Source organism: Aquila chrysaetos, chromosome Z, assembly GCF_900496995.4.
Source record: "Aquila chrysaetos chrysaetos chromosome Z, bAquChr1.4, whole genome shotgun sequence".
Classification (NCBI taxonomy): Eukaryota; Metazoa; Chordata; class Aves; order Accipitriformes; family Accipitridae; genus Aquila; species Aquila chrysaetos.
The window spans coordinates 84,516,518-84,541,978 of NC_044030.1; the positions used below are offsets into that span (position 1 = coordinate 84,516,518).

Sequence of the window (25,461 nt, forward strand, 5' to 3'; positions counted from 1 at the left end):
GAGACCATCCAGCCTGCGCTGCCTTCCCGGTGGAGAGGGCCAGTTTGGGAAAGGAAGAGAAGGTTTAGCATTAGTGTGGAGACTAAACCTTTGCGGGTGGACTTGAATGGGTTTGGATCTAGGTGGATGCTTCCCTTCCCAAGGTGCCTCCTGCCAAGGAGGAAGGGCCACCATTTGTGTTCCAAAATCTGTCCCTCTTGAAGGGCCAGGCTGCTTGAACCAGGAACCAGCTTGCAGGACCCAGCAAATGGGCCTCTGTAAACCTGTGATCACCTTGGTTTTGTTTTGTCAAGCACATTTTATACATGTGCATCTCACACTTGGTAGAATTAGGTAGCACCCAGAAATCAATGGGTAACAGCTGAAAAAGCCCTGCCTTGAAAAAGCTTCTAAAGGATGGTGACCAAAACAGCCCTCATCTGAGCGTTGGGTAGTCTCTGGGCCAGCTGGTGGAATTGGAGAAGGCAGTTGCATGATGACTGGGAGAGACTCATCTAAAATGGGTGAGACTGCTCAGAAAGAGCTATGGAAAGTAGGCTGAGAGAGAAGAGGAGGCTTTCTTAATCAATGAAATCATGGAATACTAAAACCATTCAGGTTGGAGAAGACTTCAGGAGGTCTCTAGTCCAACCACTTGCCCAAAGTAGTGTCAGCATCAAGTTTGGACATTACCTCGCTGCTGTAGTCATCAGGCATGTGTGGTCCTAACTGTGAACCCCGATACGGGAAGGGAGTGTGGTCAGAAGGGGTATTCAAAGGACAAATTCAGAGAACCCAGAGCTGGTTGCTACCAGGGAGTACCAGGAGATGCCACAAAGTCAAGATGTTCCTCTGCTTGTTGACCCTCTTTATTGACACCCTGGGTTGGCTGACTGTGGCATATTGGCAATGTCCCTGGCACAGCCGGCACGCTGGGATGTCCACGTCAGGTGGCCGGTCTCTGTGTCATTACGATTCACACCGACTTGGTGCAGACTAAACATATAAAGAAGATTACAGACCGTGACTTGTTAGTCTTTTATCGTATTAGAAGGGTTAGAGGTCAACCAACTCGCTGTCCATGCCTGGACATCTGCTCTAGTGATCTCTGTGTACAACGATGATCCTATCTCAGGTGTATGTGGTAACTCATCACCCTTAAACATAGGGGAGTTCTCTTCCTCCTAAGTTCTGGTTTCCTTTAAAGAGAGGTGAAGGTACTGCAAGATGACTTGGTTTGGGAGTTTACTACTAGAGATCCATAAACACCTCAAATACGTGGTTTGTACTCGTTTGCTGGACCTGGGGACCTCTGACAAACCCATTGCGTTTCAGTCCACCATTTCTCCTGTTGCTAATCAGCAAAATGCTGGTTGGGCATGGCGGTGAGCACCCCAAAAGTGGCGTCATGTGTTAACCCTTGCTCTGCTTTATGCTTTATCATGGTTGTTTGAGGGGGAGCATCCCCAGGGCAGCGCCCTGCGCTTGATTTCCTCCAGTGCCACCTTCAAAAAAAAAAAAAACCAACCCAAAAACATAGGCAAAAAACCTTTGGTTTTGTGTTGTGTGGCCCCAGGGGATGGAGGATACCCTCGGACTCTGCTTGCTCCATCCCAAGGGATGCCACCTGTATCAGCTGTCCCCTACCTCACGCAGTCACCTCCCCACGCCATCGTGCCCTCCAGGACTCATTGCAGCCACCTATTCTCCCAACTCTTTCTTTAGCACTTTCTATTTAATAATTGGTGCTTTCCATTTGGTAATTGGCACTAATTAGCTAAAAGGGGAGAAGCCTGCCCTCCTCCAGGGCTCCATGCTCTCTTGGGCTCCTTTTTTTTTTTTCCTTCTTTCTCCTTTTTAATACACCACATGATTTTTGTTCAGGAGCTAATGTGTGATATTGATCTACATAATGAGCCTTTTTGACAGTCCGGGCACATTTGGGAATAATTCCTTGAGCAGATGAAATCCTTAGGCCAGAACTGCTCGTTCTCGGCAGTTTCCAAATGAAGCCACAATTGTTCAGAAGTGACAGATGAGCATTAGTTCAGGAGCTGGAAATTACATCAGCTGGGAAAAGATTTTTTTTTTTTTTTTTTTTTTCCTTCCGATGGCATGTGACTCACTCCGAATTTGCTTGGTAATTTTATACTTGTCTCAAAACAGACTGTAAATACTAGTTCCTGGTGAAGGAGAGGGTGAGGGATAAAGTCATTGTGTCCTGCAGTGTGGTGGGAGCTCCCGTCTTTTCCCTCCCAACTTCAGGGGAGGAGGCGTATGAGTCTTACAACAAGACACTGGTCCAAAGCTTAATTTGTGTGCAAATATGCCCAGCCCCGGTACAGGAGCTGATGGTTTCTTTACTTTAAGGTGTGATTGACATTCAGCCATGGAGAAATAGGAAGGAAGAGAGCATCATAAACCATCTATATCTTCTATAGGGCTGTTGCCTGCAGAGGGGGAGGTTTTAAACATAGATTCTGGTGTGATCTCTGTTTCACCTCCACGTGCAAACCTCCTCACTGGACCATTTACAGTCACGCCATTGACTCAGCATCATTTACTGCTGCCGTTTTAGAGAAGCTTTTCAATTATCATCCTCTTCCTCACACCCCTGTCCATCGTGCCCAGCTTATCACCCTTATCTAGCACAGCTAATGCTGTGGGCTTTTTAAATTAAGCTTTTAAATTTTGTTTTTCTCCTGTGCATGTGTCTGGAGGTTTTCAGTAGTTTGGGTTTTAAGAATGAGGATAAGCATTGTTATCCTTAGATGTAGGAATATTACAGAAATGGAACTTTTTTTGTTTGTGCACGCCTGGAAACTCTGAATGTGACCACCTAGGACTATTATAAATGTTATTGGATATACAGCGAAAGTATCCTGCCTGTGGTAACTGATAGGCTTTGGCTACTGCTTCTTTTTAACCTTTTTATAATTACTGGGAAATAATTTCTTGCCTATTTTTATTCTGCTTTCTCAGGCCCCCTCCATTGTCGGCGTCTCTCCTGAAGGGATGGAGAACTCGTCGGTGGCATCGGCCTCCTCAGAGGCGGGGAGCAGCCGCTCTCAGGAGATCGAGGAGCTGGAACGTTTCATAGACAGCTACGTCCTGGAGTACCAGGTCCAGGGGCTGCTGACAGATAAAACGGAGGTGGACGGTGAGAGCGAGAAGACGCAGTCCCACGTCTCACAGGTGGGCGAAGGGCACAGCGTGGGGTGGGAGAGGGGCTGGGGGACGCCGGTGGCTTGTCGCCTGGGTTGGAGATGCACGTCCAGCTGAAGCAGCTTTTTGAGCGTTGAGGTGTAAAGCAGGACATAATAAAAGACTGGACTTGGGGCAGCTTGCTTGTTCAGCCACGTATGGGGTGTCCCAGCAGTTGGTAGAGGTCTCCTGCCAACTGGGTTTTGTTTTAACATGGTCTCAAGGTGCGTGCCCTGAAGCTTTTTGACTTCTCCAAGGTTCCCATTTATAAATGAAAGACATTTCATTTCTAGATGAAGGGTGCCTCTCTCCATCCCAAACAGCATGCTGCTTCACCAGGGTGGAAAAATCCTGGAGGGATTGGGAAGAGCTGCAGGGGCTGCAGTGGGGGGATGCTCGGTAGTGAGATGTGCTCCTGTCCATATGCACAGGGGTGTCCATGAAACAGCCAAGTCCAGAAGGTCAATGAAAAGCCCCAAATGCTCTCCAAAAGTATGGGTTTTGTGGGCCTTTTAATATGCGTTATAACCTGTTTGCTTGCTTCACAGTTGTTATGTCAGAGAAGGAAATTGCTGCATTTCAGAGGATGTGAATACCTAGCAAACAAACAAAGGGATGTTTTTAGCGGGGATGTGGTTTGGTGTTGTCATTAGGAATGACATTGTCCTAGTTAGGTTTGTTCCTAAAATGGACATTTTAGGTCCAACACAAGGAGAAATGAAACCTCCTGAACTACTGTTGGTGTTCGGAGGGAAATCATTTGAATTCTGGTGCCACAGTGTGCCAGATGTGTGCTGAAGATGTGAACTGTTGAAAGGATAAGGAGCCCATGATGTAGGGAGCAGTGAGCTTCGGTCATGCCCTTGGGCTTGTAAGGCTGCCGTGATCCTCCGTTTGTGATAGAGGTGCTTTCCTACCCCACAGGCCTCCTGGTAGGATAAAATATTTAGGTTAGAGAGTACTTACATAATGGTTATGAGGATGAAATGAGAATAATAAGACTGAAAGGTCATAAGGGTAAGGATATGGCCATTGTTGGATAGCTGAGATGTGTTTGAGCTGCTGGAGGGTCTGCTGGTCTGATTTGGGTCTTCGTCTCTTTATATGAGGTGCGAGGGAGGCTGATCCCAAGCAGAGATCCCCGGACCACTCTGCATTAAGCCTTAATGTTAGTTTAACAGCTAACGAGACTACATGGCAAAGTCGAGCTTGGGGTACAATGATGGGGAGAAGGGCAGGGTTTGTCCAGGACCATGACTTCCTCCAGCATGCAGAGAAGTTTTGTTGCAGGTCATTTTGTCTCTCGTTTCACACTCAAGTCTATTAATTGCTTACAAATGAGGCCCTGCCTCCCTAGGGCTTTGTTTTGCCTTTAAATTGGGAGGAGTGGTTGGGGTAATGAAGGCAAGGTGCTCTCCTGCCAGTTACCAGAGGTGCCTGCTTCTCCTGTCCCCTGCCCTGTGCACCCCAGTGTGCAAAAGCCAGTGTCCCCAAGTCCAGCAGAGAAAAGCTTGCTCTCCCATGTGAACCTCATGAGGTTCAACAAGGCCAAGTGCAAGGTCCTGCACCTGGGTCAGGGCAATCCCCGGCATCGGCACAGCTTGGAGGATGGATGGGTTGAGAGCAGCCCTGTGGAGAAGGACCTGGGGACACCGGTGGGTGAAAAACTGGGCATGAGCCAGCGATGTGTGCTTGCAGCCCAGAAAGCCGAGCGCATCCTGGGTTGCATCACAAGAAGCGTGGCCAGCAGGTCAAGGGAGGTGATGGTCCTCCTCTACTCCCAGGGAGCCCACCTGCAGTACTGCATCCAACACTGGGGTCCCCTCTTCAAGAAAGACATGGACCTGTTGGAGCAGGTCCAGAGGAGGCCTTGGAAATGGTCAGAGGGCTGGAGCACCTCTCCTGTGAGGACAGGCTGAGAGAGTTGGGGTTGCCCAGCCTGGAGAAGAGAAGGCTTTGGGGAGACCTTATTGCAGTCTTTCAGTACTTAAAGAGGGCTTAGAAGAAAGACTGAGAGAGACTTTTTACCAAGGCCTGGAGTGGCAGGACAAGGGGCAATGGTTTTAAACTGAAAAAGAGTAGATTCAGATTGGATGTAAGGAAGAAATTCTTTACTGTGATAGTGGTGAGGCACTGGCACAGGTTGCCCAGAGAAGCTGCGGATGCCCCATCCCTGGAAGTGTTCAGGGCCAAGCTGGATGGGGCTTGGAGCAACCTGGTCTAGTGGAAGGTGTCCCTGCCCATGGCAGGGGGGTTGGAACTAGATGATCTTTGAAGGTCTGTTCCAACCCAAACCATTCTGTGATTCTATATGTGAATCCTTATCTGATTGCAGTGTTTATCTGCTTTATCTGAGCTATGCAGGTTTCCTGGAGCTGAGGATCTGATCCAGAGCTTTGGACCCTTTATATATTAGCTCAGTGTAAAGAAATTACCAATCAAAGGAACCCTTTTAAGAACAGATTTTGCTGAAGAGGTCTTTTACAATTTGAGGATCAAAATTGTTAGAACTGGAAGAAAATAAATTTAAAAATCAAGTGATCCAAAGTACTTTATAGTGCATTTTTTTAACCCAAGGCTGGAAAATGGCTGTGTTTGAAGTGACGCTTTGGAGGGGCTTCAGGTCAAACAGGCAAGTGCTGCTTTATTTAATGTGTCAAGTTTAGAAATACTATTGAATTAGAAATAAATTAATAGTCAAAGTTTTACAACCACTTGCAGCCTGTCCACACCTCTGCCCGTAAGCCCTGGGCTCCCTCTGCATCTTAAGGACAAAAACTACTAATTCTTGCAGCAGCCTGTGTACAATTTTTGCATCAAGATCCTTGGCTGCACCAACCAAATCCATCTTCCAGCTGTGGAAATGGTATTTTAGCTTTCCTCTCTGGCCTATACTGAAAACAAGGAGCTGCTGGGTTTTTAATGTCAGTTCTGGGATTGCTGTCTTTAAAGACAGTCAAGTTTTATTTTAAAAGAAAAATGAATAATAATGAAAGATCTGAACATTGAACCTTTTCATTAAACCACTTTTAGAGGCATCTCAAATTCAGCAGCTAAATGTGGTTCTACCCCAGACCATTGGTGTATAAGTTTAATTAGGATTTCTATGTGAAACTCCAGCAAAATGCAGTATTTCATATTTTTATGGCTGTATATGGGACAAGAACTGAGGATGGGCTTTTACATAGCTCATGTGCTTTTATCAAGCCATGTCTTCAGGGGTGCATTAAGAAGGAATTATCTCTCGTCTCCCAAAGATACTAATTTTCCCACCTTGTACCCCAAATTTGTGTAAGAAATAATCAGGAATTTTTATTTCTGATTTTCTCTTCCTGATCACTTCTTATCAAAGCAAGGAATAAACATGCATGTATCCTGCAGCTCTCTGGAGTAACCCTGGTGGAAGCCAGCCTGATTGAAGGTGGCATGTTCCCTCTTAATGAGAGCTGGAGGAAAAAGGATGGGTTTAGGGGGAAGGCACTAAACTGAGACCAAGAAAATTGTTTTTAACTGCAAGGTTCTGCCAGCAACTTAATCTTTAATGTTGGGCAAGTTATTTAATCTCTCTGCGGTTCATTTCCTTGTGGCCATAATAATGTTTTCCCTGCCTGAGAGAGGATAAATCCACTCACCCATGTGTGCGAGATGCTCAGATGGTACCACATCCCTGGATAACTGCTCTCCATGCCGGGGCAAGGAAGGAAAAGCTCATTGTACGCTGCTTCATCCTCCATGCCACTTGCAGGGGAGCTGAATCCATCACCAGTCTAGAGAATCCCAAAGTGTGGATGTTCCCATGGTGGGGATGTCTCCAGCCTTGCTCCCACCAGGAAAAAGAGGAAAGTCAGGGGGAAAATGCAATTTTCTTTTGGCTATGGCCATAATAATGGGTGAGCTGTACCTTGGGAGACCTTTCCAGGCACATGGTTGCACTCAAAATTGTTAAAGGAGATAGGCATAAGTCTAGGAGAAGGCTCTCAAGCGTGATAGCATCGTGTGCTTCTCCAGGTAGGTCAGCAGAGGTGACAGGAGAGTGATGGGCAGTGGGTGGAGCGTTTTCAAGCCAAAGCCTTTGGGATCATCCTCGAAAAGGAGGGGGGGCCGCACGTGTACAGTGATGCCCGCGGCTGGACGGTGTTTGCTGTGTGCTGTGGACTGACACAGCAGTTTTCCCCAGCCTGGCTATTATTTTACACAATCCCTTTTTTTATCCCTTTTACAGTGGACGGCGGATTGTAGCGAGCAGCTTGATGGCAGCTGTTCCCCATCCCGAGGGAAGGGCTCGTCGTCTCACGAACATAATCAGGTAGGGGTTGTGTTTAGCTTTTCCTCACCAAACCTTTGCTTTTGTTCTTGTACTGCCTTATCTGGCAGCGCAATTGCCTGCTCGTGCTGCCAGCTTTTCCTCTCCCATGGAAGGGGAGATGTATCCCTGCGTTCGGCATCTGAAAGCTCGCTCGCCCCGCAACCATGGGAGATGGGCAATATCCTGATGTGCGGATGGATGCTTCAACCAGGAGCTTATTGATCTGCGATAAAGGGGAAAAAATACGGAGTGTCCCATTTATTCCTGAAGAGCTTCTTATTGTCACCTGTGCAAGGGACCTATTCAGAGCATCAAAGCTGACTTGGAAGTATGAGATGTAGCTGGGATGAGGGATCTTTGTGTAGCTGTGCTTCTTGGTTTTGGGGTGCAGCACAAGGATGGTGTTGCAGGGAAGAGGATTAAATAGCTGAGAGGGTGAACTGGGAGAAGAAGCAAAACTGCACATGCTGAGAGCCTGTGTTGGGTTTGCAATGACAGAAGCCAGGTGTGAGTTGGTTTTGGTGGTTGTATGGAGTGCGGACATCAGTGAGGAGTACTCACCAAGCGCTGCTGGCATTGTAGGAGGTAGCTGTCCCTCCGTGTGAGCACCAGGATGGGAGAGGGTTGGGTAGGGTGAAGGCATGGGTTTGACCATGTCACCTGGTTGAGGAACTGCTGTGCCACCATGCGACCATCAACTCTGCAAGAGCAGCTTTTGCCCGAGGAAATAGGAGACTAAGCTGTCTGAAGGAAAGGGTGAAGTGGCTTTTGCAGTTGCTGTAGCTGATGGGTGTCCCACCTGGAGAAGGGGCTTCAGGCTGGTGGTTTTGGTGCTCTTGCCCTGCTTGATGTCCTCCAGGTTTCAGTCCCATGTGTGGGATCTGTGAGAAGAAGCCTGGGAGCCCCTTGCAGCATGGTACAAGAGGCCGTGCCAGTCTGAGCAGTGTGTATTGCAGCTCCTGTTTCGGGCACAGTTTCTTCCCATGCAGAGCCGTGCTGGAAGCTGCTGGGCTGTGGGATGGGGGCTTACGTGTCCCCTCCCTGCCCTGTGCCTGGATGCAAGGATGTTGGTAGCATCTATACAAGTACCTGCACATAACAAAGACAAGGTCTTGTTGTGTAGGAAGGTGCGCGCTGTACAGAGATGCTGCTTCAGATTAACCTCTGAAGGTGACAGGCGGAATTGTGGATTTAATTTATTATAGCTTTGATCTGCTCTGAAATATTCAGCAGCAAAACCCCGGCTGGGCTCCCTCCCACCGCCGCAGCCGGCTGCTTGAAATTCAGCTGAGAGGCTGGCCGTTTCCATCGAGCCTCCTTGGGTTGCTCGGGATGTTAGCAGGACCGGGTGTTTTCCCTGGGGAAGAAGGTCCCTGGCTCTTCACCCAAGGGCTCAGCTGACGTGCCAGTCTCTGCTGGGTACCACAGGAGGATGCAGGAGTCACACACGAGTGATGCTTTCCTGACTCCAATCAATGCAGCCCTGACATCTTCCATCTACCTTGTGCCCTGCTCTCTTTTGTTCCAACTTGTGTTTTTTTATATTGTTTTTCTTTTTTTTCCTGGACATTAAACCTATTTGATCTCCTCGAGCACGGAGCTTGTTTTCTATATACAAATAACATTCGTCAATGCCCAAGCTGTTTTCCCTGCGTTTGGGCTCTCTCCCAGCCTGCAGCGGAGCTAGTAATTATCTCTCTCCATGTTGGGCTTCCTTTAACAGCGAGTAGCAAATTTTCCTTGGCACCAAAGGGGAGCTGCAAGCTATTGTTCGTCTGTCCAGGCAAGCGTTTCTCTTGCTGTTACTGATACACGAGTGAAACTGCTGGGGAGGACTAGGTTCAGTTTGTTACCGTTTCTGGCTGTTGATTTTTCACTAGTAGCTTTAAACATTAAAAATAAAAATACTCATTAATAAGGTGTTTGTCTTGAATGTAAACTATCAATCACTCTTCAAACCTGCTAAGGAAAAAGCTATTTATTTCCCAAGGGATGTTGGGGGGGGGGGGGGGTTGTTGTAATTTTTTATGGATTTTGAGGGGTTTGGTTGGAAAATCGAATTCCTGTTTTTCCTGTTTTGTTTCCAGCTGAGATTTCTGCATTGCTTGTTATGCAATATGCACTGGTCTTAGTTGAAAAATACTTGGATGTGAGATTTCTGCTGGCTTCAGCTACTGTGAAAATGCAGGTTATGTATCGGTAACCATGATATGCCTCACACAGTTCTAACCTGATGATCAGAAAGGGCATTTATATGGAAATCCAGCTTAGTCCTGAAAATATATTCAGCATCTGGTTTCTTTTCTGCAAAGGCAGAGTAGTCCAGGGCCACATTTTCAGAAGTAATTGGCTTCCTAAAGGTTATAAGGGAGCCTAGAGTGAAGCTGACTTTCCTATGCCTGAAAATCCCCCTCTGCATCCCTAAGTACCTGATGCCTTTGAAATTCTTGTCTGTAGGATCCAGCAAGGTTAAGGCAAATAAAAGAAAGATATTTTTTTGTGTGTGTGTGTATAGGTGTATTATGTATTTATATAGACATTTATATATTATAAGTATGTATATACGCATACACAGGATGTTTTATAAGTGTGGGGCTGAGAGCAATTCCTGGATAATGTGCAATTTAAGGGTAAAAATAAGGTGTCTTGATGCAACCTGCAGTCCAGGATATTCCTAAATTGCTGTTTTTCCAACACTGTGGGGTATCTCAGGGAAAGACCACCCCATACTTTCCCTGCTCTTACATTCCTTGGTGACACATCTGCTATTAGCAGCTGTGGGAGACTATATGGGGGTCAGTGCCCGTAGGCTGGCACTTGTGCATCCTGTACAAAACAGTGGCTTAAAAATGGAGAAAATGCCCTCTGGAAGCCTTTTACTCTGGTCTTTCCAGTTCTCTGGGCAGGCAGCTGCAAGAAGACGGTCTGCATGGAGGATCTCATGAGATACATTTTGTGAACTCCTGGTGCACTGAGAAAATCCTGGCCTCACAATTACGTTCAGCTCATCTATAATTCTCCTTGTTTCCTACTGTGAACGCTTTCGTTTGCTGCATGGCATTGTCGTGCTCCACTAAGCCCCGCTGCATTTGAGTGATACCCTCTAGAAGGTCTGCTAGCACCGTGTGAGCCTCTGGGGTGAAGACTACTCCATCGATGTACGCAAGATACTATCTGAGCACCTTATTGCCTCTATAAATGAGGAAAGTTTAGATAATGGAATCATTTTAAATCTCTTTATGTTTGGATTTTTTTTTTTTTTTAAAAAGACCCAGTGGGAAGATTTTATATAATACTTTATTTGCATTCCTCTTGTGAAGCTGTTGCAAGTAGGAAGCTCTTTGATGTATTTCTGAGAGCAATTCATTAAGTAAAAGACTTCTGGTATGGTATGTATTTAGAGAGCCAGCGGAGCTCTTGGTACGTGAAAGGCCTGGCGGCAGCTCCATCCCAGACTCCCCTTACGTAAAGGGCATTAACAAAAACCAGAGCAACTCTGCGGGTTTGTCCCATTTCTCCAGGCGGTGGGAGAGGGAGAGCTGAAAATCCTCCTTCCTGGCCAAGTCCCTCCCTTCCCCCGTGGTGGCTGGCTGTCACCCATCGTCACCAAGCAAAAGCCTGTGTTGTTGGCAGTAAATGGGAACTGCAATTTATTTTACTGCTTATTTGCATGTGTGTCCATGTCCCACCAGGTGCAGCAGGGACTTGCTGCATGATGGGGGACCTCAGGGGCTTCTCCAATTGACGGTCATGTTGACTATCTACTGAGCAGTGAAGGAACGGGCAGGGTGTGTGGATTACAACTGGATTATCCTACACCCTGCTGGTAGCACCCTTCTGCTGTTCTCCCCAAGGAGCTGGCGGTGGAGGAGATGACTTGGTTTGCCTTCCCATTAAGCCAGTAGAAACAGCAGCACACCTCTGGCAGGCAGAGGTGGTGGGTTTCCACTCTTGGGCCTTGGTTGGAGATGATTAGCCGGCCGGGGTCAAGAGCATCCCAAGGGCTGCTCTGTCAGGTTAACAGCATAAGATGATGAGTGTCCTGCGCTGTTTGGTGGTGTGGAGATGTAGAGAACTTTGCAGGGATTGTGTGCCACTGTCACCGAGCCTGGCACATCCTGCCAAAGGATGTCTGAACACAAGCCCAAGCGTTGCTGATAAAGAAAGCATGAGAATTTCCCACAAAGTCAAATGTAATATCACGTGAAACTTTATCTCCGATGTCTCTGTGACTCAAAGAAGTACAGTGCTGTGCTAGTGCCAAAATGTTTCCAGGCAGGAGATGCTTCACGTCGTGTGAGCTCAGACTGTAGGCAGAGGACATCCGACCTGCCTGCATTTGGGGAGATGCAGCCAGGGGAGGAGTCTTTGACTGCTGTGTGTGGGGTGGGAGAAGAGCAAATCCACTTAAACCTTTCAGGTCCCTCTTTCAAGTGTCTCGCCTGAACCTCAAAACCTCCTCCAATGATGAGCACTTGGCTTTCAACCGTATGAAGTCATGGCTGGAAAAGCTGCTACATTGCCAAAGCAAAGGCAATAGTAGGGATGGGGTGATGTGTGAATGTTGTCTCTGCGGAAACCGCAGATTTCAATGCACAGTGGAACTTAATTTTATAGAAAGCGGAAAAACCCAAATTATTGGTGCAGGTTTCTCTTGCAATTCCAGAGATTATTTTTTTGCAGGCATCTCTGCTGCTTGACTGGCTGGGGTCAAACACCAGGAAATCCTCCCCAATGGATGCTGCAGAGGCAGGTGGCAAGGGATCATGATCTCGGGCAGTGGCCACATCGCTAGGTCTAGAGTTGGACTGAGGCTCCTGCGACCAGCACCACCGTCATATAAACTTCTCAAGTCAGCAGTGAAGTCATCTTCTTGCTAGCTTAAATCCACTGACATCAGCAGGCAGCGTGTAATGCCCCAAATCCTTGGCTAACCAGATAAGCGCTGGTGAGTGGGTGGGCACGTGCTACTTGTGAAGAGGCTGGCAGGATCTCCTGATGAAGATGTAATTAATTTCCCTGTGCTGGTAGACAGCCTGTGTCTGGCTTTAGTTGCCCACCCTTGGGTCCAGATCTGAAGCACAGTGATTTTCTTGCTCAACAAAATGTGAGGGATGATCCTGGGGGAAGTTTGGGGTTCTCCATCTCACCGACCTGCTTGTATCATAGCCCAGGGCTGGTTTGTACACTGAATTTGGTTGAGGTTGGCCATCACACTGAAGACCTGTTGGGACAAGTGGGTGCTGGCAGATGCTACAGTTGCTGTTGTCTCATTTCCAAAAGAAAAAGAGAAAGCGAAAGACAGGGAATACTTTGAGGCTCTGCCAGTGAACACAGGTTGGTGTAGCCCTGCCTGATGGAGGAAGAAATTAAATCTTTAAGTGGAGTGACCTGCCCATGATCAAAGAGCAGCTCTGAGAAAACCAGTCACTTAATGGTTTTCTGCCTGTAATTGCTAGGTGACACTCCCTCTGTGTAGTGAATGCAGCCCTGTTCAATTACGGTCGGAGAGGACTGCTGAGAAAGAAATCAAGTACTTGAGCTAATATATAGGTTTTAACTTTCTCTGGGACTTCTGTTCGGGATACACCTCGTGAAGCAGCACCGCCCCTCATGAAGCAGACACCTGCTTGAGTGTCTGAAAACCTGGGAGTGAAATGCTTCACTGCTTTGCAGCCTGATGTAGGAGAATGGTTCCTGCTTACTGAGGATGGAGGAGGGTGTCTTCTAGGCCTGGTGTCACTAATGACTCACGTGGGAGGACGTTTCGTCATCCTCAGTTTCCATTTGTGTAGAGCGGACAGGGTGATGCTGGTCTGCCCGCTGAAAGGAGAGCTCCTTGCACTCTATTTTTGTGAAACTTGCCGTAGCTGAGTTAACTTTGAGGTCTCCATTCTTCTTCCAGATTTGGTTGACTAGGTCAAGTGCCGAAGCTCTTGGCAGGGAAGGGATGACGTGAGCCACTTCCTCCAAGGCTCGGGCTGGGGCTTGCTGCTGGGTTTCCGTGGCACATCTGAAGTTCTCAGTGCCATTCTGAGTGCTTTCAGTGGTCCTTCTCATCTTCATCCTTGTGCATAAATGAGCTATCTAGCACATCCTTGGCTAACATGTCTCTTCTGATGTTGTCCAGAAGGAACACAACCACACAGGCTTGGCCCTTTCCTGGGGAGTCCAGAAAGATCTTGTTGGCTTACCCTCCTACTTCCAAGCCCATCAGATCCTTTGGTCCTGTATTGTGGCACAGGTATAAGTAAAACATTACTTTTCCTGGTGGGAGAAGAGCTCCAAGCGATGTTTGGTGTCTCTTCTGCTGTGCCTTTACCAAAGCAGTGATCAGATACTGTACCAGATTGGAAAGAGCTGGGGAAGGTGGACATTGACCTGTGGAGGGAAGGAGCAGAGCCAAAGTGGTTGGGTTTTCTGCATGGTATTTTTATAAGGGTAAGTTTCCTGTTTTACTTATAGCTTTATGCAATGCATTGAGAAGAAAGAAGCTGGAAATTTGTCCCTACTAAAATGTTTAGAGTAATCTTATGTTTTTTTCTTAAAAGGTGCATTTTACCTTATTAAAATAATTCAGTCATCATTTTTCCATAGAAAAATTGGAGTGGTTTTTCCTAAACAGGTCTAGAAGAGCAGGGAAATACTTGGAGTCCAGTGTCAAAATTTTGCATAATGGGAAGATGTAGCTGCAGCACAAAGTGGGTGCCTGAAAACCTCTACTGCAGAAAAACCTCAGAAAGAACGTTTTACATGATAGCTGTCTTCTGTTCTGACCAGGATTAAGACTCAAAGTTTGGGAGTCATTTGAAGGACACCCCACAACTTGATCTGGGGAGCTGGTTGTAGGTGCAGTGGTGAGACCATTGTTAATACTGGGGGATATCTCAGAGGCTTTTTTGTCCTGAGAAGTCCTCTAGGTTTCTGTTGTTTTTCCTTTTTCTCTGGTCCATCTTAGGCTGTGAATACTGTACACTGAATATTGAGATTTTTACACACAGTTGAAGATGAATCTCATCAAAAATCCACTGATGTCTTTGGGCCACTTAAAGCTTGTGGTATTGCCGTGGTTGGTCTACACCTCTACCAACAGCCAACTTCACCATCAATGAGAGCAACCACGTAGGTGGTCACTGTGTTTCCGTTTATTGCCTGTGCACTGGGGAAGGTTATCTCCTTTTTCTGCAAATGGGATTTTCAAACTTGCACTGAAGCAGCAGAAAGTATTAACTCTTGAGCTGGCAAAGGGAGCAGGATTAATTAGTTCATGCCTCAAAGAGCTAGCTGTGAAGGTGAAAATTGCAGTGTAAGTGAAACATATGATTATTGCTAATTAAAATGCAAATGTTAGATTTGACAGCTAGTTTCCAAAGGAGGGTGGCTGGCAGTGTTAATGTGCACAAGCCTCGCTGTTCCCAAGAGCGTGCAGAGGTTGGCCAGAAGGACTGGCATGGATGAGAGCAGCTGCTAGGAATCAGTCTGTGGAGGGGGTGACGTTTCCCTCCAAGCCCCAAAGTGTGGCTCAGAGGTCCCATCTCCTGCTGGTGAGTGTAGACCATGAATGGTAGGTGGAGGAGCCCAAATAAGAGCTGGGAACAAGAGTTCAAGGGTTGTTTGGGGTGTTGGGAGACACTAGGAGAGTCTTGGTCTTTTGAGGGTACAGCACAGGGTAACGGGGCCAGATGATGGGGGATTGGGTTGGCAGGAGGCAAGGGCATGGGATGGGGAACTTTGTGCCATTACAACCGTTTCTTCAGCTTTTGTCAGAGCTGCGGACAAATCTGTTCCTGCAACGTGCTGAATTAATTTAGCAAGAGCACTGAGGGGGGATGTGTAGGTGGCCATTCTGCAAGATGGAGAGTGACCAGTGCCATGTCTCACCGCCGCGGAGCCTTGGCTTTCGGCTGAAGCCCAGCTGCCTGTATGCCTTTGGGATGAGGTTTTTATGGGTTTTGCAATGATGCTGGTCGAGGGGTTTTGTTGCTCGGTTGTTGTTTTTTAAGGAATGATCATTACCTGTGTACTCTTGCCCCCGCTCCTCCAGCATCACCCATGAGGTTGGTGTGAGCTTCCCTGCTCCTGGAGAAAGGAGGTCTGCAGAGAGTGTTCATTTTAGCATGAAATGGCTTTATTAGAGGATGCAAAGCCACCAGAAATGTCTGGGGGAGTTTCTGGTGGACGTATTTCTGTTCTGGATATTTGAACCCCCATCAGTAAGGTAGCAGTAAAAAGTTGTTCATCTTTGGCAGTTAGACAGAAATTTAGGTAAAATATTCAGCTTAGCTGTGCTGTTGAGTTTGAACATGAGTGCATTTGGCCATACTCGGTTGGACTGTTTCAGCTTCAACAGAAGTTTCAACAATTTTTATTTTTTAAATAATTTGGTTTTAAATATAAATGTTAATAGGGTGTGATAAGGAACGTGAACAGGGAAGAGACCCCAGGCCATGAGTTAGAGCCAGGAGGCAAGCTGATTTAGTGAAAGGGTACCTGTGATTTTTATCTAATTGGTTTGTGCCATATCCACTGGGTTGTCTCAGTGAGTTTGGACGTTGATGCATGGTGGTACCAAGCTCCCCGTTTCTTACAAGGGCCTTATTGTGGCCAGCTGCGTTTCTGGAATTTGCATAACATCAGGCTGTCTGCAGGCAACCATGGCCAAAAGTTGGGTCAACTCAATATAACGGAATGGTGATGTTTATTTTCGGTGTGTCTTTTAAAGTGAAGGGTGCATATGCTGACTTGGTCCCATTGTAGCATTTGGCACAGAAATTTTTCATACATGGATGAACAAGATGTTCAGTGTGTAGGATACAGTAAACTGGTAATTAATCCTTTGAACATCTGGGTGGTGAAGGTTAATTTCTACCAACCACCTTTTCAGTTGGTGTGCATCTTTCCCACATCAAATGAGATATTTCTTATTCCTCAGGATGCCTGAAACACTAGCTCTTCCCCAAGGCTTCCAAAAGTGGCCACCTGCCTGTGTCTCACAAGTGGCATCGATCAAGGTTTTTTTTCCCTCCATGCCAATTTAACAACTCCCTTAACTTTGTGCCACTTGGTATTTCTCAGCTATTGGGAGATTCAGATCATGGTGTGATGAGGAGGGAAGAAGGTGCTTTCTACTGTTGTTGTAACATGTAGTGGGAATAACCACAACCTCTCAAATTTCATCTGTATACAACCTGAAAACCAGTTGACCTCTTTTGAAGTCAGTACTGATTTTAGGCTATAGCAACCACAATATATTTGAGCTTGCTTGAGGCTTGCTAGGTTTGAGGATGGGGAACGTGCAGCTGGAGCAACGCAGAAACCAGTACTGATGGGTTTTGCTTCCAGTCCCTTGTGTTGGGTAAACACTTACATGTTTCATGTCCGCTAAGGTCCGTGCTGGACCACTGGGTAGCATCACCTTAGGTAGCTTAGGGTCTGCTGTGTAGCTGTCTCCCTGCCCCATCCAACCCAGGTGGCAGTGGTGGAGCTGGGACCTGGTCTGTGCCCTCAAGTTAGTGACCCGGACTTGGCTGTTGTGTGCAAGGAAGAGTTCACGCCTTGCTTTGCTGGTGAGTCCTTTTGCCTCTTGAAGGCCAAGGTGGCTCTGCCCTTGTCTTAGCCTGTGGCAATGTCCGCAGGGAATTGTGTAGCACCCCCCCCCCCCCCCAGGATGTCTGAAACATGAGAAGCCCTTTTTAAGCGTCAGCTCTCACACTGGTCCTGAAACACATGCTCCCCTTTGTATTTCCCAGATTTTCAGAGAGCTTGAAAGAGTTGAATATTCTGCACTCTGTGACTTCATGTTTTTTTAATCACCTTAGGTCACTTCAAAGGTCTTTCCCAAGCCTCTAAGCAAAGCTTTTGGAGCAATTACACAGACAATATCCACCTTTCTCCCCAAGCACCTTGTGGGATGTTTGGGTAGATAGGGCTGGTGAGGTGAGTTATTCTGGTTTTCAGATGACTCATCTTGCCCTGAGGGCTGCCAGCTGAACAAGAAACCTGCAGGTTGCTTGACAGCAGAAAAAGTGTTAGGAGAAGAAAGGAAAACATTGGGAACAGCTCCTTAATAGGCAAAAATAGTTATTTCTGTATTGTGTCTTCTGGTGAACAACAAATGTCTTCATGTATGTGAGTAGCTGGACTCCAGCAGAGGGCTAAGCAGAGGGAAAAACTGACTGAGAAGTTGATTTGGGCTTGGGAGGGGAATTAAGGATATAGAATAGAACAGAATAGCATAGACTAGACTAGACTAGACAAGACTAGGCTAGACTATTTCAGTTGGAAGGGACCTACAACCATCACCTAGTCCAACTGCCTGACCAATTCAGGGCTGACAAAAAGTTAAAGCATGTTGTTAAGGGCATTGTCCAAATGCCCTTAAGCAGTTTTAGAGAGTGTGGGGTTGTTGAATATGCCTAGTTAATCCTCATGAAGGTAGAGGAGGTAAGTATTATTTCTTCCTATGCATAGACTAGAGCACTAGAGCCGAATCTTATCTTCACTGAAGCCTCCCACAATGTCATCCCTTTGCAATGCCTAAATAGAACACATTAAAGGACTCCGAGAAAGCCTACAAAATCAGGGTGTTGTGCATGGTTTTGTAGGTGTTTGCACATGTGGTCTGGGAGGTGGAGCTGTCCCGGCTCACCAGGTCGGTGGTTTTTGTGGGTGCAGGATGGCATTGCCCTTGACTAAAGCGAGCTGTTTGTTGTTTCCAGGAAGAGTGGGATCACAGCAGCAGTGGGAGCGCAGGATCCCGGCCGGGGTTGGGCTCCAGGCGTGGGTCTGGATCCAGGCCTGGCAGCCGCGGGAGAAGCAGCCAGTTCGGGCAATCAACCAAGGTATACCTGGTAGTGGCGTGCTGAAGTTGTGTCCTTCGCTTGCTGTTCATCAGAGGCATCCTCCTAACGATGTGTTTTGTGTGTGTGTCTACAGGTAGGGTGTGAGTGCATGGCAATTATGAAGGACACCTCAGAGACCTACTTAATTCACACGTAATGTGTGACCTGGCTGCTGAGGGCCGTAGCTGTCCTTCAACCTCAAAAAGTCTGTTGAGGTGTGCTGAGTGCCTTAATATTGGGAAAGAAGTCCCTAGTCAGCTGGTTTAGTGCAAAGGAAATTAGTTTTTTTTCTTTATTTGAAGTCTTGGAGTACTTTAATTTTGGGACATTAAGAGATGTCTGTAATTATTTTTTGGCAAGTCTTCATTAGAAGTTGATATATGAGTGGACACTGCATAGATGGTGTTAAATGGTGACCTTGAGTCCAGCTGCTTTCCATGGGAGCAGTCAGTGGGGCTAGATGGGGAATTACCTTCCTGCCCTTCAAAAGACTGTAAGAATTTGCTTTTGATTTGGTTTTAGGTCCATGCCTTGAACTCAGACCAGGGACCTCTTCTGCATGTTTTAGTCAGCCTCGGTTCTCCTCTCTCTTCTTGGAGTTGCTCTACTTCTGCACACATGAGCACTGGTTGTGCCAGAAGTGGAGGATGGACTCTGGGAGATTGGGCCAGTGGTCAAAGTGCTGGTCCATTCATCCATCTCATCCATCCTGGAGAGCTTGAAGAAATAGTCTGTCCTCCTGAGCCATGCTGTGGTGGGAGAGGACACACAGAACCACGCTGTTGCTGGAAAGTGATGGTCCTTTCTGAAGGGAATGAGACTCAACATACCTTTCCTTTGTTGAGCAGGGATAATACTGTCTTCCTCAGAATGTCTATATTTTTCTTACTAAAACTTGCAGTTTTTGTCAAGGAAACCTTTAATTGGAGCCTTTTCAGACAGTTCGGTATCTATCTATGTTTTTTTTTTCTACCAAAGTGCAGCCAGGGGTTGTAGGCAGCTGAGAAGGAGGAAAGGTGGGGGAATCTTCTCAAACATAGAGCTGAAAAATGCTTGAGGAGTAACACATGACACAGGATAATCCCGAATTTATACCACAGACTCAGCCGACCACTTGGCGTTGTTCTATGTTAATGCCAAACACAGCGATGAGCTAATGCTGTTGCAATCGTGCGACGAAGAGCATGATTTTGTATTTGTAGTGTTTTGCTGGAGGATGGTAATGAGGAGCGGCGAGAGGAACCGGTGGGACGCTGAGCTGGGCTTTGAAAAGCTGCTGCGTGCATGCAAATGCTGACTTTGTGGGGAATTTGCTGAAGCTGCATGCATGGGTAAACAGTCAGAGTCCACGCAGCCGGTGGCGTGGTCCGTCCCTCTGTTTGTGTGGGCAGCTACAGGGGTTGGCTGGCGGTGGATGGAGGTGATGTGTGCTCACAGGGGCTGGAGGACAGAGGTTATGGACGTGCATTTACACCATACCGCGTGTAGGATCTGCTTTACCGGATCTCTGATCTCTCTGAGTATTGATGTTGTTCTTGTCAGTGTGTCTCTCAATCATCATTCCTAGCGGCTTAATTAATTTTCAGCAGCACTAACCCCTTTGCGGTGAAAATGTTTATGTAAAGCTGAGGGTTGGGTCATTGGGAGCTTCACGTTAAAACTGCTTATGGTTATAATTGCAGTCTTGGGGGAACTGACAGCAAGTTATTTCTTTTCTTAAATACATGCAATTTTTTTTTTTTTTGTCCCTGGACTTGAGAATTGGCTTTTTTAAAGTCTTATTATTAAGTCTTGGTACCGTGCTGTGAGCATTTTAGTAAAAGCCCTGCAGTGCAGGCTCACTTGGGCAGCAAGCATGCTCCCTGCCTTGTGAGTCGAGACAGAAACCGGTCATAAAGACAGGTCATCGAGACTGAAAGGACGTCTCGAAATGACCGTAGTGACTCACAACTTAATGACAAGTTGCATTATCGTTTGGCCCCGGCGCCGTCTTTATGGAGTCTGGCTAATGCTTGGAGCGTCTCCGAGAAGTCATGGGGACCAGGAGGTACAGCCCAGTTTGGGTGGGAGCATCCAACTGCTGCCTAGAAGCTCGGACCCGTCTGACCTCCTGCACCACCTGAACCATCACTGCAATTTCCCCTAATTGCTGGGATTAGTGCCGGGGCTGACCCGCCTGTGCTCACCGGTAGAGCACGGATGAGCTGATGCGCCGAGGAGGTGCAGGGGAGCCGGGTGGGACAGCTTGTGCTGCCTCTGCTTATGCCGCAAATTAGGAGGTGTCGGTGCCAGGGCTCTCCATTCACATTCAAACAGATTTCAAGCCGAGCGTCGGAGGGTAATTAATCGTTAGGTGTTTTATTTCAGGGTTCAAGAAGGGCCTCTTCAGAAGCCCTGTACTGAGCTGAATGTGGGCAACGATTTTAGGATGCAACCTGTTGCATTAGGAACCCACTTTATCTTAGTTTTTTCCTATTTAATATCTTTGTTGATGATCTGTCTCGGCCTCATCACAACTGGTTACATGTTCCCAATCTTACTCCCTGAGCCCAAATACTTTACTCTTAGGAAATCCTATTGTAGCTGGCTTGTTGACAGGTACTTAAAATTTCCCATGTCCATAGAAAATGGAAAGAGAAATGCATCTGTCTGCAAGAAGTATCACTTCTTTGGGTGATAGCTGTAAAGACCTGCACGTATATTTTCATTGTACTGCATGAGGATGTTTCTGAGTATTTAGAAAACTAATTTCTCTCCTAGGTGGGACAAAGCTTTGCTTACATTTGCCTAAAATAAAAAGCTCTACTTCCATAACCGATCATGAGAATTTTATATATTTCTGGTAGTTTGTTTCTGTGCAGAGACATATTGACCTGCAGATCCCCAGACGTTAAAATCATAATCCGTAGACCCCTTGGAGGAGATGACAAAGGGAGCAATGTAGCTGTGTTTGGAGTATCTGTTGTCGAAATTGGTTGTTTTGCTGGGAATGGCTGTGAAGTGTGACTGTCTGTAGTGTGTACTGAGGATGTGCGTCCTGCTCGTTGGGAAAAGATTGCTCGCTTCATGGGCAGATTGAAGACTGGGACTTCATTAAGAAATGGTCAAATTTTTATGAGTTTTTAGGGTCTCAATAATATTTGAAAATGGCAGAAGTTATAGGATGGGTAATATGTGAAAGCCACCTTCTCCAGCACTTGTTTCACCAGAGCGGGAGCATTTGGGCTGAGATAGTTAAATAATCTGAATATGTGTAACATCATGAATAATCTGAATATATGTAAGAAATGTTGGGGGGAAATTGGTAATATGGGTTTCCCTATTTGTAATGCATTTACATGCCTATCCCATATGAGTCTGAGTCAAGTCTGATTTCTTGAATGGTCCTGGCAAAAACCAACCTGCTTTACTTTGCCTGTAAAGGGTGGAGAGGGCAGCCCTCTTTCTGTGGGGAGGACACGTGTAGGCTGATGACTGTAAAGGGGCCATGAAAGATGGGTGTGAGGTCTTTGCTTTAGATGCTCTTGCTTTGAGTTGACAGTTTTGCCAAAAGCAGCTGCATGGGAAAATTCAAGGTGCTTTGCAGTTTGCTGGAGGTTTCTTATAGTTCCCACCTGATTATACTGTGTTGCTCTTGCTTCTCAGGGGAAGGAACCGTCACCTTAGTGTTGGTGGGTCATGTACCAGAATAACCTTGTGAACTCATTTGCTGGTGTGCATGGCAGAGGTGGCACGGTGCGGGGTTCTGACATCGCCTGCCTGTTGTTAGAGCAAGGAGAAGTCATGCCACCATGACTCCTTGAAGGAGCAGGACAGCTTTCCCCATCCTTATTGGTGACAGCAGGCTCTGGTAGCTGCTGGTGAAGAGTGTCTCCATCCTTGGAGATATTCAGAAGCCATCTGGATGTGATCTTGGGCACCTGGTTGTAGGTGGCCTTGCTTGAGCAGGAGGGTTGGACCAGATGAGCTTCAGAGGTCCCTTCCCACCTCAGCTGGTCTGGGACTCTGAAGCTGAGTGTCTTCATGGCTTGGATGTCAACCTGCCCGATGGCCCTTGGTGGGTCTTGGACGTTGTGGATGGTGGGGTAGGAGGATAGGGCTCGAGTCAGAGCTGAGCCTACGTGTTGTCTGCTCCGTGTTGTCCACAGCTTTGTGTCCCCAAGGCTGAAACTGTGTCACTCCTTGCCTTTACGGTGCGCTTTTGCAGCGGGCGAGGGGACTCTGCGTTGCAGTGAGCGTGGGGAGCGGAGCAGCCCACGTGCAGAGCCAGGACACCTCCGTGGCTGGTGGTGGGAGAGGCTGTGCTGGGCTGTGCCATGGTCCGGATAGACCCGCGTGCCTTCGGGCAAGTAACCGCCTTTCCCTCCCTCCTAGAATGGCAACAAGGAGAGCTCCCTTGACATGCTGGGCACAGACATCTGGGCTGCCAACACCTTTGACTCCTTCAGGTAAGCCGGTTTTAAAATGCTTTAAGGGAGAGACGGACAGTGCCTTCTCTTAGCCTTTGCCTGCGTGTCCGTCCTGCCGGTACCCAGGTGCCAGTGAGTACCCTGCCAGTACTCACATCGCTGCTCCTCCTTCTCCCCATCCCCATTTGGCCCACGGCACTAAGCACGCTCGATCTGCTTAAAGCATCCTACATGCTTAGGAGAAGCTGCTGGATGGGTTTGCAGTCCAAACATCTGAAACCGGTACTGATATGATTACTTGTAATCATCAGAGAGCTGTGCAGGCAAGACTTCAGGCAGATCTGAGCTACTGCTCCAGGACTTTTTTCTTCAATTAATTGGTGGTGCGATCATGCATTTGCTTCGCAGCTGCTGAGAAGAGCTCTTCAGCTGCTGCTTCAAAGCTGGGAAAGTGGTGAAATATGCTTTCTGTCCAGTTTTATGCATATCTCTCTCTGTGCCTGGAGCACTGCAAGAGTCTGCAGGGGTTGAGTTCCCACCTGGGACTTGCTCCAGGCCGTTGGAGTGGGCAGGTTGTGCAGGACCAGAGAGAACATCTCCATTGCATGGACCAGACCACTACCTGTTGCGATACCCCCTTGATACAGAGAACAAGTATAGTTTGCAAGGTGTATGCTGCATTATGCTGCATCATACATCAAAACTAGGGGTTTAGCGCAAGCACCAGGAGCTCAGCATCTCCAGAAAAGCAGAATAAATGGAAAGAAATGTGATGCAACAGTGTGAAGGTTGGAGGCACGCATCCGTGTGCTCTGTGGCAGGGAGTGGTGCTTCCAGAAGTACCAGCTTTCCTCATCTGCACGCTCCGATGTGCCCTCTGCTCTTCAGCTTGGTAGTGTTTAATTAGTAGTGGACTTTCTTTCTTTGTTTTTCCCTGTTTTTCTCTCCTAGTGGTGCGACGTGGGACTTGCAGCCTGAAAAACTAGATTTCACCCAATTTCACAGGAAGCTGCGAAACACCTCCAAACACCCGTTGCCTCACATAGACAGAGAAGGGTGAGTGCCGTACGTGCAATACCATGCTCTCCAGCAAGGTCTCTAACTTCTCTCTTGCTGTAGGAATGCTAGCTTGGTGGCACAGCTCATGTGGAGGACATGGGGAAGAGGTGCTGGACCACGTTTTGGGGTTTGAGGATGCCACTATCTGTCTATCTAGCTCTTCTGTCATCCAGTTCTGGGCTGGAGCAGAATTGCTCACTGTATTTTTCATTGCTTGCTAGAGTTCAGTCTTTAAATCACGCTGGATCCAAGTCCTCTAGATCCAAGTCCTCTAGATTTAAACATCTCTGAATATTGGAGCAAAAATTCTGTCTTGGTGCTGATCCCAGTTACAGTTCCCATGAGTGACTGGGCTTCTGCTGCTCTCCCCAGCAAGACTTCAGGGAAGGAGAGAGCATCAATGTGATCCATGTAGATCCAAGTGTTCATCCACCATCTGCTAGTCATAAAACTGTGAAAACATTAAACAGCTCCTTTTGGTGGTGACAGCCTCCAGGGGCTTCTATGGTATTGCTGGATTCCTCTTTGGTTGTTGGTTGGTCAAGCCAAATAAATGTATACTGGCATCAAGTGGATCACCGATGTTGCTTAGATGGACATCACCGTTTCTCTGCAGATTCTCTGCAGATTGAGAAACATCATAGTCTGTATTTTCGTCTCCTTATCGTTCAGGGCACAGATGAAGGAAAAAAATCAGAATGGGTCTAAAAGATGGGGCTGAGAGAATTGCAGGTAGACTTCTCATTGCCACGTTGTATGTAGGGATGGAAATCCTCTCTCAGAGAAGTTTTTCTTTTGGTAAGTTGTTTTGCCAAATTACAGGCCAATGCCGTATGCATGGGCTGCACATCTTGTTTAGAAACACCAGGCTAGGAATCCCACCTCAGCCCAGGTTCAGCATCTGCAGGAGCCTCCCATACCGTATAGTGACAGGCAGACTCACGCGACTGTATAAGGCTTTTTTTTCTGCACTGTAAGTATTTACTGCAGGTATATAAACAGCAATTTTAAGAATATTTGGAACAATGTAACACTAAATTTCTAAGTCACTAAGTACCTTAGTCTTGTTTACTCCCATTTCTACAGATGGTTTTGAAAAATGAGATGAAGGGCCCTCTGTAAAATAAGATATAATGTGCTCCATGGTTGATGGCACTTGCCAGATGATCCTATCAGCGACACCTGCTATGTATAGGGAGGATGCAGCAGGGTCTGCTTTGTGGTCTGCCTCCAGTTCCTGGTGTACTGTGAACGCCCAGGATGCAAACAGGTAGAGGAGGCAGTATGGAGGTGAGATATTTAATCACTCCTAAATATTACAGCTGTAAAAATGAAATAAGAATTAGTGTATGTGCAGAAAAGTTAAACAGATGCCATCAGCACAAGCAGTGCATATCCCAAAATGCAGGTCATATGAGTAACCTGCACTAGAACAGAGGAAGCACAGACAAAATTGCTTTGATTTTTTAACTTTTAAAGTTGTCTTCTGTGCATTCCTCAGCTCTCCATGCTGAATCTGTGCTGAGTGCGATTCAGCTGGCTGAACCTCCAAGAATCTCTACCTGCTAGCTAGGCATTTTCCTTCTTGCTTGAGTGGGGGTTTTTAATGTGCTGGCTGTGCAATGAAAAATTTAATAGAAAGAAAAGGAAAAGGATGTGTTTC

General features: G+C 47.0%; 1 protein-coding gene across 5 annotated transcripts in view; it reads left to right on the forward strand.

Moving 5' to 3' along the window:
- The window catches only part of CTIF (cap binding complex dependent translation initiation factor), a 143,658-nt gene that overhangs the window by 25,234 nt on the left and 92,963 nt on the right, over positions 1-25,461 (forward strand). For 3 of the 5 annotated variants that reach the window (XM_030004352.2, XM_030004351.2, XM_030004353.2), the window contains 5 exons: positions 2,962-3,174; positions 7,406-7,489; positions 18,208-18,330; positions 22,705-22,778; positions 23,691-23,795. In XM_030004352.2, coding sequence (XP_029860212.1) covers positions 2,995-3,174; positions 7,406-7,489; positions 18,208-18,330; positions 22,705-22,778; positions 23,691-23,795 — 566 coding nt within the window. In that variant the 5' untranslated portion in view covers positions 2,962-2,994. The remainder of the gene's footprint in view (positions 1-2,961; positions 3,175-7,405; positions 7,490-18,207; positions 18,331-22,704; positions 22,779-23,690; positions 23,796-25,461) is intronic. The other 2 variants (XM_030004354.2, XM_041120826.1) reach the window with 1 other exon arrangement.